A 15,597-nucleotide genomic window follows, 5' to 3' on the forward strand; every position below is an offset into this window, starting at 1 on the left:
AGTTCTTTGCTACAGCAGTGTCACAATAGAGACAACATAGAACTACCACTTTAACAAAGCCCATCAATGTTGAGGAAACCGATGTAAAGCATGCACAGTGACTGTCCACCACATGCCTGTAATATGAAAACACATAGCAAAAGTCATTCAGAAGGATAAACTAGACAAACAATAAAAATGAATCTCAAAATCAGATAATGTTTCAATAAACCTCACGTTAAAAAAACGATACATGAAAATTCTGTGTAGCAGATCAACTTTTCTACATCATGAACAAGTCCCACCACATTACAGGACAGTGGTTCAGTTATATGCAGAGATGTACATCACAGAACAGAATCATAAACGCGGGGAATTATGAAGTACAGGCTGTGTGCACATCAGATCAGATTCGGAAACATCTAGCAGTGCAAAACAATAATGCAAGTGTCTGCCAACAAAGCTTGTGACAAGAAAGGTTGAGAATGCGGCTAATTCCAAAATAATTGTTTTTTGATGCTCGTGAAAACTGTATCTTCTGTGGTAAGAAGAGCAGCTGAAAAGGAACCAAAACCACAACCTTAATCCCAGATCCAAGAGAGGGGAATTCCACGCAGAGCAAGGAACTCTTCTGCAAAACAAAAGGGGCTAAATATAGGTCTGATCGCATTTCAGCATACTTTACCTTGAAAATGTGCAATTGTCTGAGAAAGTAGTGGAGTGAGTTTAGATAAGCTCATTGCAATAAACGTTTGTGTTTAATCCTGACGGAGATGTGGCTATCAATTATTCGCACTGGTACTGCAGTAGTATCAAAAAATGTCAACATTAAACTTTTCTTTCCTTCTAGACTTTTTTCCCTTTAAACCGACCTTGAGAGAGGACTGGAATTGGTTAACAATAACTTCTGTCCTGTGATCATTTTGTGGGCTTTTCTGCAGTCTTTCCCCCTTCCCTGAAAACCCTGCAAAGGAAGACGTCCGCGAAGCACAAATTACTCGAAAGAGATGACAGAAGGATCCTAGCTGTAGGGAGGGGGTCTTAAAGATTAAAAACTACAATAAACGCGTATGAGATTCAAGATTTAAAATCTAGAATATCTAATGTAATCTGTCCCATTTTCCAATAAAGCCCTTTTTTAGGGCAAGGACAAAGATTTCCTTGTCTGACAATAAATGTCTAATTCAAAGCATGTGAATGATCCTGTCAAAAACAATGAAGGGAACGTAGTTTGGTTGGCGATTTATTTAGTACCTGCTTCGGAATTAGGCAACCTAAAATCTAGTTTAGCCTTCCTCACTTGTCTATACTGCATACACCTTAAATGTTAACATCTTATTTACCTTATTTGCCAAAATTAGGAAGTACTAAAAAACGCACTGTAAGTGCTGCGTAACAGGGTCCTCGCTTCAATCATGTGTCTTAGAAGCTGGAAAATCCTCCAGAGAATTGTTTAGAATCAGTAAAGAATGGGTGGTTCTTAACCTAAATCCTTCCTTTTCAGTCTAAGGTGCAATGACTACCTAACAACAGCTCTCATGTCACTCCCGAGGGTCTTACTTAAAGAAAGATCACAATTCAAAAGCATGCAGCTGAGACCAGCTACTCTATAAGCTTCCCCGTCCATCCCCAATGTAAAAGATTCTGGATCATTTTCTGTAGCATGCTAAATATGCATGTTCTTTACACCCGCACAACCAAGTACACAGCTCAGTGGTCCGATTTACCACCTGGAGAAGTACATGTCAAAGGTTTGAATACAGGCAGGGAAAACAGATTTCCATACTTCAAAAGGAGGTACTATAAGTACTAATGAGTTGGATAATAAATAATAGCACCTATTATCTAAGCGCTTACAGTTAACAAATCACCATAATAAATACAACCCTTATTTCTAAGGAATTTTTAGTACTACTTGTTGGTCATCTGGATTGAGTGGCAGATCAGTCTTGTCTGAATCCTATGGTCAAGACGGCAATGAAACGGTATCTGCTAACTGGTCTAATTATCCCCATGAGTAAAATAACAGTTTGCTTCCCCTTGAAGAACCAAGCTACCCTTCCATTCCATTGACAAGATCTTTGCCTCCCTCTGCTGCTTTTTTGCCTAGGTTTGCAGTGTACAAATATCACATACATGCATGTTCCCACCTCAGATATGGAAATGGACAGGCTTACGTGGAACCTACTACAATGGTTGCTGACATTATTAACATAAGAAGGTACTCAGCAGACCACTGAGGTTAATGAGGCAATCCAGTTCTGTTCAGATGTCTTCGCTATAATGGAAACTATTTAAAGGATCATATCATTAGATGCTGACACAGATGAAGACTGCCTTACTTCAAGCTTAGGACTCTGCTCTGAAAAGCATTTTGTCATACTTAAATTCTTAAATTGGCATCCGTGGAAGTCCTTCCACATCAATGTAACGGGGGAACCAAAAACTACAGATGTTCAGCTGCCAAATTCCCAAGGAAAGATCCATGACCAAAAATCATATGAGCATCTTTTACCCTGCTCTTGAAAACAGCAACCAAACTCCCCTTCATCACAGAAACTTGGCTCAGTGCCGATGCCACCCCCATATCATGAAGCCATTCCAACTGAATATGGACTTCAACATCAGAAAATGAAGCATCAAGACAAGAGGAAGCTCAGGTGTCCTCTTTAAGAAATCAGTGAAAACCATGTATATTGAAGATTTTGCCAAGCAGCTATGCATCCATGCTAGTAAGGTGCTGCTCCTCTCCAACCTTGTCCTATTCCATCCTATAAATACCGTTGCAAGGATTCTTCTCTGCCCACACCCCAGGGAACGCAAGACACCAGTCTTATAGGCCCTTCACTCGCTACCTGTGGCTTGGTGATCAATGTTCATGGTACTCTGCATCCTCAGGGAAAACGGCAATTATACCTACAGCACAAGTTTAAACAATATACACAGAACACTACACTTCAGATTTTCACCTCGGATCATCTCCCTTACAAAAACAAATCTACAGGAAGCGTAGCTTTTTCAGTGAAAGTGGCAAAACTCAAACTCTTTGCCAAGCAGAATATATGAGGTATTCCAGGAGCAGATGAAATTCAGACAAAGGTGGAAACATGGCAATTTCCAAGATGACGCTCTAAGTAACTTGTTCTGGCAAGCATTCAAAATGTTTATTTACCACAACCATATACCTGCCTCTCAGAAATAGACAGCAATGTGATGACAGACACAGGTAACCCATCTTCACCAGAGGCACCATATCCTCCCTCCAACTATCAAGTACTTAGAACAATCCAGACTTTCCAATAGGAAATGTTGATGCCGCTTCTATGAATGGGGTGTAATCAGCCAACCCACTATAACTTTCCACATAATATCAATTAGACAGGCATGCTTTGTATACCGAGTTTGATTTGTACAAGAGTAAGTACTGGTGCCCAAGGCCCTGTTCAGAAGCCTGTGGATTGCACAGAGTGTCGTATACAGAGGCTGCATATTCCTGTATTCACCTCAGGCCTCTTTAATACATTGCCTGGCACTCCCTGCCCTTTTACGTCTCTCTTGCAGGATCCTGCTTGCTCCCATTTGTGATGATTTTTTCCATCTTTTCTTCCTCATTCTTTCCGCTTTGTGTGTTTTTTCCTCTCTTGCTCTGGGGAAATGCCTAATGAGGAAAAGGAAGTGCCAGTCCCTGAAAAACCGTTGCCTCAAATCAACCATGTCTAAAGAGATCTGCTACAGACTGCTGACCACTGAAGGACTCCAGCATAATCTGCACCTGCATAGCTTGACTAGTTCTATATTCCAAGGATTAGCTCACATCTTATGGATGAGAACAGCCATATAAAGGATTTCTCGTCTCTCGCAACCCTAGCTATTGCTCTATAACCAGGGGTGGCTCCTCCGCTATGGCAGAGGAGTGTCGCCACACTGTTTTTGAGCAGTGAAGTAAAGGAAATATAAAATGATAGCGAAGTTATTATCATTGTATCTTTCCTTTGCTTTGGGGCTGCTATGCTGTCGATGCAGGGCAGGGGAGGAGTGGTTTGCCCACTCCTATGTGCGCAATGACTGTTTGGTTGGCCCTCTCGGCCGCCTAAACAAGTCATGCGCACTTTCCCTGTTCTCCCTACAGGCCGCATTCCAGCCTGCACGGAGAACAAGCCCAGGCCCCCATTCCCTGGTTGAGAATTGAACTAGGACACTCAAAGCCAATCACAACGCTGCATGATCAGGGGAGCCTGGGTGCTAACCAATCACAACGCTACAGCAGAGTTGTGATTGGTCAGGGGAGGCTATTCTGTGCTTCCTGTGCCTCGGTCTGACGAGGACAGCAGGAGCAGAGACGCGGGACTGGAGCGGCAAGGTGAGTTTTGCAATTATTTTTTTACCGTTTCCGCACCCTACACCCCCTAACCCCCCAGCACGCCCGCACCCGCCCCACCACCCGCAAATCATGCCAACCGCCACTGTCTATAAGGAATTAGTTACTTACCTGTACACTATAGTTCTCCAGTATTATCTTTCATAGATTCACATGCTTGTATCTTCCCCGTCGTCATGGTGGGAGTCTCACGGTAACAGAATGACCAAGCAGTATCATAGAGAAGAAAAACTGCATAGAAAATCCCCATAGGGGCTGTATTATTTGGTAACCAGACCATTTCTTTGTTTGGTCCAAAAGCCAGCCAATCAGCATTGCTGCCCTGCCCTCACACTCCCCAGCAGAAGCTTCCTGCCTCAGATTTCCGTCCCCGAGTGAGAGACATGGATAAATACGGAGAAACAGGTGTGTCTGAGAAACGGGGAGGCGGGCGGGCGCATGTGAATCTATGAAAGATAATACTGGAGAACTATAGTGTACAGGTAAGTAACTAATTCCTTCTCCAGTATTACATCTTTCATAGATTCACATGCTTGTATCAGAGTAGTAAGCAGTGCTCACAATATTTGTAGCGTTTCCAGGACAGAACTCATAAGGAAGCTCTGCCGCAAAGCAATGATATAACAGTACATATGAATACATAAGTAATACAATAAATGCATGTTTTAAATATAAATCAAAGCACTGTATAGAAAATACATCATGCCAGTAGATCATACCTTACTGAAATAGACGTTTCAGAACAGCTTGTCCCACTGCCGTGTCCTCCTTCCACGCAGTGTCTAGACAGTAGTGTCTTGTAAATGAATGCACACTCTTCCACGTTGCTGATCTGCAGATGTCTGGCAGCGCCACTCCTGCGAACAAGGCCATGGAAGTTGCCATCTTCCTCGTGGAATGTGCATGCACCTTAGAACATAGCGGCTTCCCCGCTTTTTCATGACATTTCAGGATAGCTGAGGAGATCCATCTGGCAATACTCAGTCTTGACAAAGGTAGACCTTTCCTTTGTCCTTCGAATGCAATGAATAATTGTTTGGACTTGCGGAACGTGTTTGTCCGTTCAATGTAGAACTTTAGGCATCTAGAAATGTCTAGAGAGTGTAAGGCTCTTTCTGCTTCCGATGAATGATTGCTGAAAAAAGTAGGCAAAATAATGGGTTCATTGAGGTGAAAAGACGTTGCCACCTTGGGAATAAAGGTAGGATTTGTTCTTAATATAACCCTGTCCTGACGAAAATGTAAGAAGGGTTCCTCCACTGAAAAGGCCTGGATTTCGCTAACCCTCCTTGCTGATGTTAAGGCGAGAAGGAGGGCTGTTTTCCATGACAGGAACTGTAAGTCTGTTTTGTGTATAGGCTCGAAAGGTGGCCTCATAAGCTGCGATAGGACTGTATTGAGGTGCCACGGCACAGGTGGGCGTCGGATGGGTGGGAAAACTCTAAAAAGTCCTTTGATAGATTCCTTTATTATTCTGGAGGACCAGAGAGATGGTTCATTTGGCTTCCGCCGGAAGCGCGATATTGCTGCCAAGTGTACTTTGACCGAGGCATGCGACAGACCTGCCTTAGATAGTGACAGCAGGTAAGGAAGGATACCTTCAGGTTGTACCTCAAACGGATGCAAGTTTTGTCTGTTGCACCAGTGGCAGAAACGGGTCCATTTTGCTGCATATGTTTTGTTTGTTGATATAGCTCTGGCTTGTGAAAGAATATGCCTGCATTCTTGCGAAATATCTAGATTTTGAAATTCCCGCTCATGAGGTTCCATGCTGACAATTTTAGTGATTGCAGATCCGGATGCAGAATCTGCCCTTCTTTCATGGAGATGAGGTCTTGAAATGTCGGGAGCTGGATCTTGTCGCCCCTCGACAATTGAAGCAGGTCTGAAAACCACGCCTGTCTCGGCCAGGCTGGTGCTATCAATATGATCCGGCACGGTTCCAATCTCATCTTGCGCAGGATTCGCGGTATCAACGGGAACGGAGGGAACGCGTAGGCAAACCTTCCTGTCCAGTCCATGAGGAATGCATTTCCCTTGGAGCCCTGTTGATGGTACCTGGACGCAAATTGAACGCACTTTGAGTTGCTTTGAGTTGCGAACAAATCTAATGTGGGAGTGCCCCACCTTTGAAACAAGATGCGAATCTGAGTGTCGTGTAGTTCCCACTCGTGCGTCGCATTGGGAGTGCGGCTCAGGACGTCCGCCCGTGTGTTGAGGACTCCCTGTATATGCTGAACCTGAATTGAAATTCCGTTGGTTATGAGCCATTTCCAGATTCTTTGCGCCAATGTCGACAGCTGTTTGGATCTCGTTCCGCCCTGTTTTAGCAGGTAAAACATGGTCGTGGTGCTGTCCGTTTGGATAAGTACTGACGATTGGCGTATTCTGGGAAGGAATGCTTGAAGCCCTAGGAACACCACTTTGAGCTCCAACATGTTTATGTGAAGCTGAGCTTCCCAATCTGACCAAAGGCCCTGAATTTCCAGCTCCTGAAGATGCGCACCCCATCCTTTCAGCGAAGCGTCCGTTGTCATCACGAAGTCGTGATCTCGAGGAATAAAGCCCAAGCCTTGTTCCAAGTTCTTTTGAATCTTCCACCATGACATGGCCACCTTCATATGGTTCGTGATGGTAATGCGATCCTCGAAGGTTCCTCTGGCCTGGACCCACTGCTCGTCCAGTTGTTCCTGCAAAGGCCTCATTCGAAGACGACAGTTTGGTACCAGTGGGATGCAGGATGATATCATCCCCAACATGGACTTGTATATCCTCACGGAAGTGGACCTTTTTGCTTGAAGAGATGCCGTTAGCCCCATGATCTTTCTCATTCGGTCTTCGGAAGGATAGGCTTTCCCTGCTCTGGTGCATATCCATGCCCCCAGGAACTGGATGCCTTGGGCCGGAGTCAGCGAGGATTTCTCTAAGTTGGTCCTCAGGCCCAAGCGCTGAAACAGCCGGATGCAGCTCTGGAGAGATCTTGCTGCGTCCTCGAAAGATGGACCTGTCACCAACCAGTCGTCCAGATATGGGTAAATGTAATGCCCTTGCAGTCTTAAGTGGGCCGCCACCGGGGCCATGCATTTGGTGAATACCCTCGGGGCTGATTTGAGTCTGAATGGCAGGACTTTGAACTGGAAGTGGCGACTCTCCACAACAAATCTTAAATACTTCCTGTGCTTCCGATGAATGGGAATATGGAAGTACGCATCCATGAGATCCAAGGACGCCATGTAGTCTTTTTCCTTTATCATGAGTAGGATCTCTTGCAACGATAACATTCTGAAGGGTATCTTTTTTATGTATTGATTGAGATCCCTCAAGTCCAATACCGGTCTCCATTTCCGGGTTTGTTTCTTTTTGATGAGGAAGAAATGCGAATAGAAGCCTCTCCCTCTGAGATGTTGCGGCACTTCCTCTATGGCTCCCTTTTGCAGAAGCGAGTGTACTTCTTTCTGCATTTCCTGGCGATGTTGGTTGAGCCTGAGTACTGGGGGGTGATCCGGTGGTATTTCCACAAATTCCAGAGTGTGGCCCCTGCTTATGACATCTAGAACCCATTTGTCCGATGTTATGGACATCCAGTTGGTGTAATATTGAGACAGATAGTGGTCGTTTTCCGGGATCTGTTGTGTGGGGAGCGCCGGCCTGAAATCATTGACGTCTATTAGACTGCTGAGTTTTCCCCCTGGCGTTTGGTTTACCTCTGGACTGTTGTTGGTAAGAGGAGTTGGAGGACCTGAACTGGTTGTTAGTATTATACTGTCGATATCCCTGTTGATTATACGGTTGGACTGAAAAGAGGGTCTTTGATTAAATTGACCTCTTGCACCCCTCTTTCGAAAGGACTGAAACCTTCCCTGCTGAAGAGATCCCAGCTCTCTAGCTGTATCCGTGTCCGACTTTATGCCTTGCAACGCCTCATCGATATGCTTCCCAAATAAATTTTCACCGTCAAAAGGCATATCGACAATTTTCGCCTGCACCTCTGGACGAAAAGAAGTCGCCTTGAGCCAGCCCTGCCTGCGAAGCGAAACCGCTCCAGCCATTTGCCTGAAGGCCATAGACGAGACATCCATGGCGATGTCGATAGATTCGGCAGCAGATTTAGCTCCTTCTTTGAGGAGGGCCGCCGCTTCCTCCTTTCTATCTTCCGGCAGTGCAGAAAGAATGGGAGCCAGATCGGACCATATTTGTCTGTTGTAACGGCCAAGCAGTGCCATAGCATTTGCCGCTTTAATGGTAGAGGCTGCCATGACCGCAAACCTCTTACCTGCCCCATCCATTCTCCTTCCTTCCTTGTCTGGTGGCACTAGGGAAGTAGCCACCGGGTTTTTTGAATTTCTTTGTGCCGCCTGCGTCACTACTGATTCCGGCCTGGGGTGCCCAATGAGGCAGGCTGCTGTGGACTCTGGTGCTCTGTACTTTTTTTCAATTCGGGGAACTGAAACCACTATAGACGCCGGTGTTTTCAGAATCTTTAGGCCCTCCTCCCAGATGTGAGGGATAATCGGAATTGAGCGAAGCGATCTTTTGTTATCATCTTTGAAATCGTACAAGAAACAATCCGTCTCTTGCACTTCCACATCCAGATTGAATCTCTTGGCCGCTCTTTCCATGATATCATGGAAACCTCCGATGTCTTGAGGAGGAGAGGTAGACGGTAGAGGGACAGGTGACGAAGCTGATGGTAAAATGTATTCGTCCCATTCCCGGCCCGAAGCATCGTGAACAAGCTCTCCTTCTTCAGGCTGTTCATCTTCTTCGGATTCAGTTAGGTCATCCCTTATAGTGACCACCTGCGGTGATCTCACCGCTTGCTCTTGTGAAGCAGGTGCTTTAGGCGTCTGCGAAGTAGGTGTCTGCGAAGCTGGTTGCGAGGAATTCGCCTCTGGGAAACGACGGTAGTAGTCGTTTATCATCAACCTAAGGTCGGACACAAGAGTGAGAGGTATTGAAACCGTCTCTTGACGTTCCTCCTCCCGTGAGTCCTCATGCTGCTCCTCCTCCTCATCATAACCACCAGATTCCTGAAATGATTCATATCTGGAAGATTGGGGTCTGTCCCTGAAGGAATATACTTCCTCCTCGTCCGTGTCTTGACTCTTTATTTGAAGCTGAGAAGGACTGTAGGCGGCACCTGAGGACTCCTCTCCATCTGAGTCCTGCTCCAGCAATGAGGATGGTGGCAAAGGAGAAATCTTTGTCCATGAGGTGAACTCCGCAGATTTACTGATAGTAGCCGAACCCCTGGTCGACTGAAAAGACCGGATCGAGATCATGGTCTTCGACTGCGGTGATTTAAATGCTTTTGTAGACGATAGCACGATTTTCGTCGACGGCGCTGTCGACGGAACCATCGTCGACGAGACCATCGTCGACGAGACCATCGTCGACGGGACCTTCGTCGACGGGACCTTCGTCGACGGGACCTTCGTCGACGGGACCTTCGTCGACGGGACCTTCGTCGACGGGACCTTAGTCGACGGAGCCTTCGTCGACGCGACCATCGTCGACGGGGCCCCCGTCGACATCGAACCTGTCGTCGACGGGGTCGTCGTCGACGGTCCTTTCGTCGACAGTGAAATTTTACTCGTCGATGTTGTTGTCGTCGACGTCGTAGCCGTCGACGTAGCTTTAGATCCAATCATCGATGAAGCTGTCGTCGTCGACGAAGTCGTCGTCGACGGTGAAGTCGTCGACGGAGCTGAAGTCTTCACCACAGGTTTTGAAGCAGAAGCTAGGGAGCTGGTCGAAGGTGCAGACCCATGCCCTTTAAGACTTGACTGCTTATCCAGAGGAGTAATAGGAAGAGATGAGGTTGATTTCTCCTTAGATTTACTCCTTTTAGACTCTACTCTCTCCACAGAAACAGAGGCCTTTCTTTTCTTGGAAGTTGAATGAGAAGATTCCTCCTCAGAGTCTGAGCCTGATGTGGCCTTCTTCTTCTGAAGCCATAACAGTAATCTAGCCTCTCTGTCTTTTAGTTTTGTCCGAAAACTTTCTACAGAGTTTACAGTCTTTCACCAGGTGTTTAGGATAGAGACAGTAAAGGCAGTCCTCATGTGGGTCCTCAGAGAAAAGTCTGGCCTTCCCACAGGACCTGCAAGGCCTGAACAGCCTCTTTTTAGAGCTTTCAGCCATCATGAGGAAAAATAAGTACACACAATACCTTAATCCAGCAGATAGAAAGTAAGATTCCAAAGGGTCAAAAGTTCACACAGGAACAGAAAACTGAGCAGAGCTCAGGGAGACTCCTTTCTCACACGAAGGCGGTTGGAAATCTGAGGCAGGAAGCTTCTGCTGGGGAGTGTGAGGGCAGGGCAGCAATGCTGATTGGCTGGCTTTTGGGCCAAACAAAGAAATGGTCTGATTACCAAATAATACAGCCCCTATGGGGATTTTCTATGCAGTTTTTCTACTCTATGATACTGCTTGGTCATTCTGTTACCGTGAGACTCCCACCATGACGACGGGGAAGATACAAGCATGTGAATCTATGAAAGATGTAATACTGGAGAACACAGCATCCCCCAGATATATAAGATCTCAGAGCGGACAGCTTCTTGTCAAGGTCAGCATAAAAAGCGTGGATGCAGGATAAAAACTCATCATAAACCTAATGATGGGGCCTGCAGAAACCAATAAAAGTTCCTGCTAAGCTCTCTACCCAAAGACAAAATAAGAGCACAACAGGAAAAGACTTCCCACAAAGGTTCTAAAAAAAAGTAAACACTCTTCCAACCACATTCCACGCATGGTTTAGCGTGACACCTACGTGGGTAAGCACTTGAGCATCCTAGATAAGAGTTTAAGCGCTATATAAATCTGAGAACACAATAAAATGCAATACAACATGATTCAGGGAACAAACAGAGAGAACGAATTGACAAATGAACTATAAAATATTACATTGGCTAGGTGGGCAGTAACCACAAGGCAAGCTCACCTAATTCTTGTCTAAAGTGGCAAAATACTCCTCCATTAATTTATAGAGGATGCTATATCTGCTGGAGCGTGCTATCTGTGCCTCAGGGCTTCCCAAAAGTGTCCACACAGGTCGAGATGATCAGATACATACTACAGGACGTCAAGCGCAGCATTCGTTGGACAGCACATTTAGCGCTGAGAGTACATATTAAAAAACACACTATGCATTAGTAAAAATGTTTTGTGTCCACATTAACCATCTCCAGTGTGTCAAACTGCTTTAGAACACTGCTCTTATTCTTAAATGGAAGGACTTTAGTAGCCATGGAATGCAACCCATGACAACTTGAAGAGCGCATTGGAAGAAGAAAACCTCTCTACCATTTGCCCAGTGGTCACATGGATACCGTGGGGAGTGCGCAAGTTGAAAACAAACCATACTTAAAGCTGTGCAATGAGTGGGAACCAGAGACACCCAACAGATAAGACTTGACACGCGACTTGGCACAGTCAACCATAGGACAGCAATGTACACAGAAAACTCACATGATTAGGGCTTCCCATTCGAAGAAATTCTCTTCATTGATCGGGCCTGAAACGTAGAAAGAGAATTGTTTTAGATCCAGATTTCTTCTACACTTGTTTACGCATTCTGTATATAATAACATTCTCTTCTGAAGCCCTTTTCAGGCCAGAAATCTAGTTTAAGACAACGTCCACGCCCTTCCTTCTCTTGTATAACAATTACCGAATAAAAGGTACGGTACAAGATGGACATTTTTGCACAGAGATCATTATTGTAACGTATTCGACTGCGGTAGAATGTAATACTCTAAGTAACCACTCGATGTCACTACAGCACCAACGTAGTCTAGAAAAAAAGGGTTGAGGAGAGCTTGGAGACTTGAAACTCCGATCGGTGTAAGACAAAGTGCCTACCATTGAGCTCCGCCGGCAAGCCCTTAAGTTAGAATGCATTTACCCAACATGCAGCATTATCCAATGTGTTACTTCGCAGTAATGGAATTTAGAGTGCGCAATGAAATTGTGCAAAAGGTACCACGCAGACAATGCCGGTGCAAAAGTCCTCCTCTGACCACTCTTCAAACACGTCTTGACACCATTGGTATAGTTCTAAGAAACGCAGGCTTGGCACAGCTGTATTTTTGAGAAGTTATTGGCAGCTACAGTGAAGTAATGTAAACTCCTTTAAAAAAAAAAAGTGTATGTTCCTTACTATAATCACTTTTATATACTTATTCGTTAGTCTTTCGTCCATAGGATTGATTCACTGAATGGCTCTCAGGAGATGTACTGTATTTGTTTTTGTATACCGCTTACTCACGCTGACAAGGTCCGAAAAGTCCTTTACGCACCGGGTATGTTATGAATATTTGTAAAGAACTATCGCCCGGTAGGGTATCCTGGAGACGTAGTGGATGCAACCCTAGCTTGGCCTAGGGCTGGTGATTGGAAGTCTGTTTGAAGAGTCAGGTCTTCAGTTGCCTACAGTGTTCAAGAATATAAAACATGGCGGCTTTGATGAGAATATAAGTCATGGCGGCCATTATTATTAGTCACCCCTAGACTATGGAAACACGTTAATGGCATACATGAATGAAGGACTGTTTTCAAAACAGCAGGTGGTTCAAAAGACTGCAGCACCTTTAGTATGCCATATTCCTCCCCTATCTCCTCCGGTAAGAAGCCTACACTAGCTGCCAATAAAATAGCATGCACCATTTAAATTTCTCTGCTTGTCCCACAAATCCCTACATGGCAATAGTCACCAGTAGCTACAGAAAAATCATAACTGGTGTGCCCCCACCAGGAGCTTAAGGTACTGCGGGAAACATCTGTTACATACCCACCGGAGGCCTATTGTCAGAAATGGGGGTATATCTTTTTTATATTAATCCCCTCATCACTGGAACAAGCCCTCTTTACATCTCCGTGCTGGCGCCAATCACAGATGGTTCAAAACAGCTAGTAAAACTTGGATGTTTTGGACCGGTCTTAAATCACTGTCAATATCTTTCTGCTACTCCTGCCTGAAGACTGACAGCAGCGCCTAGAGACACGTTCAGGGTGATTTGTAGCGCTCAATAAGTTCCAACAATAAATGTGAAACAGCAGGTCGTTACAGGCTTAAGGATCGATGTAGGAGAATTCCCAATCACCGTCTCTTGTCCTGCATATGCGAGGAATGATTGGGAGTCGGTGCCCGGCACAGCAAAGGGGACTGGTAGGTTTGTGAATGAGATTCGGTGGTTGAGGTCATTTGGGCCAGTGTTCGGTAGGGTTTGAAGGTGTGTTTGAGGAGTTTGAACTGGGCTTGTTTGTGTACTGGAAGCCAGTGGAGCTCCCTGAGCGGCAGCGTGTTGTGCGTGTGGCGTGGCGTGGAGTACAATGCTGGCTGCTGAATGGCTTGGAGTCGCCTGGGAAGTCGTATGCTCTTACTGACATAAAGGGTGTTCCCGTAGTCTAGCTTTCTTGTGACGAAGACCTGGGTGACTATTTTGTACCCGGCCTAATGCTCGTCCGTCCCAAACTGCATGCTTTCTAAATTCTAACACAGACCCATAATGTCTCATGTTGTGTAATGCGCTGAATAGCCTATCCTAGTACACGGCCACTCTCCATGTCTCGCGTGTACTGTTTAGCCTATTGTTGCGTGTCTGTGTTCTGTGTTCTCTCTCTCTCTCTCTCTCTCTCTCTCTCTCTCTCTCTCTCTCTCTCTCTCTCCCCCCCGCCCCCCCCCCCCCCACCCTCTCCCCCCCCCCCCCCCCATCCCTGGTGCACCACCCAATTGGCTCCAAATACCGCATGTATTTGCACAAATTTGTCTTAAATAAAATCACATTGATACCATGTTACGACCTCTCCTTTCTGCTAAATATTGATGAAACTTAGATTGGCCAAAAAGGAAAGGACAGGTAAGACGACGGAGGTTCCCTAATCTGACCCGTAATAAGGGAACTACAGGTCAGTGGCTTCTATGATAAAAAAATGCCTCAGGTAACGCGACCTTCCCCGTCCCGAATTGTCTCAATGCACAAACAGTAAAAGTGATCGAAGCATCCCCGTTTTCCCAGAACGCCCCCAGTTTTGTATCAGCTGCCCCGGACGAGTTTTAAAAATGTGGCTCACCCCCGGTTGTAAGAGACGGGTCGACTTACAACTGACACAGGCCAGCCGTTGTTCCTAGAAATGATTTGTTGATGAACAAGCTTCAAAGTTTAGAAATTCGAGAAATGTCCCTGAACGCTTACCAACTGAACTGTAGCCTTCTGCTAGATAACGCCCTTATGACACAAAGCAAGACGATAGTCCCTCACCCCAGTCTGCTATGTTCCTAGTTGTTTTCCATAAGACCCCGGTCACCCCAAGGATGAGTTGAATAGTTATCGCAAGCCCCCCCCCCCCTGTTTTTTTATGAAGTAGCTAGGTTGTAAGAGACTATGTAGAAATTAGAATGATGTTTGCGATTGCGAAGTTAAGATTACATCGAAATGAAGAAATTGTTGCAGTAAACCCGGTTGAAAGTAAAATGTTTAGCTGAAAGATAGGATGCATTGATATAATGGAAAATTGTTTAGCCTATGTTCATTCCTCAGAAAGATACCTATCAGGCCATGGTGATAGCACGTTGCACTTTTTCGTAAAATACAAAGCCCTGAAGAACGGTATAGCTTTGTAAGACTCGTACTAGAAAAGTGGGTCTCTGCCAGAAGAACTAACGTGACTGTCATAAACAAATGCAATGAATAGGTATCAGACCTCGTACCACGACAATGAATGTAATACCAACAAACGCCAAAGAAATAGTTACGATGGAAAGTTGTAGGGAATCCAGCAAACCTTTCATCAATTATTTATACGTTGGTTGTAAACCCCAATGTAACGGATGTTTCCCCAGTTGCTTGGAGTTGGGAGAGAAATAGACTTATGTGATTACCTTCCTCTGCCAGTTCTCTAAAGACTGTCTTTTCAAACTCATTTAAGGGTACCACTGTCGGAGGAGAGAGAGACCGGATGTGGAAGCACGCGGCCTGACTGCAGATCGTGGAATATCTGCGACATTGGCCAAGGCGGGACCGCAACAGTAAGGAGTCGCAGGACGAGGCACTGTTTCCGACAAAATGAAAGGAAAGGGCTGACCTGATGCCCCTCCTCGATGATCAACATGTGCCGAAAAGTCCCCGCCCTCTGAGCCCGGTCATGGGCCCACCTACCTGAAATTTTCCGTCCCCCTGGTCTGTTCCCGATCTGGCCCTGCTCCATCCCCTCTTCCCCCGACCTACCATAAG

The 15,597-nt window shown here is 45.6% G+C and overlaps 1 protein-coding gene across 1 annotated transcript in view; it reads right to left on the reverse strand.

The window, feature by feature from the left end:
• The window catches only part of UBE2G2 (ubiquitin conjugating enzyme E2 G2), a 401,614-nt gene that overhangs the window by 257,603 nt on the left and 128,414 nt on the right, over positions 1-15,597 (reverse strand). The window contains exon 3 of the mRNA XM_086955512.1: positions 11,834-11,879. Within this exon, the coding sequence (XP_086811638.1) occupies positions 11,834-11,879 (46 nt within the window). The remainder of the gene's footprint in view (positions 1-11,833; positions 11,880-15,597) is intronic.

Source organism: Lissotriton vulgaris, chromosome 2_1, assembly GCF_964263255.1.
Source record: "Lissotriton vulgaris chromosome 2_1, aLisVul1.2, whole genome shotgun sequence".
In the NCBI taxonomy this organism is placed as follows: Eukaryota; Metazoa; Chordata; class Amphibia; order Caudata; family Salamandridae; genus Lissotriton; species Lissotriton vulgaris.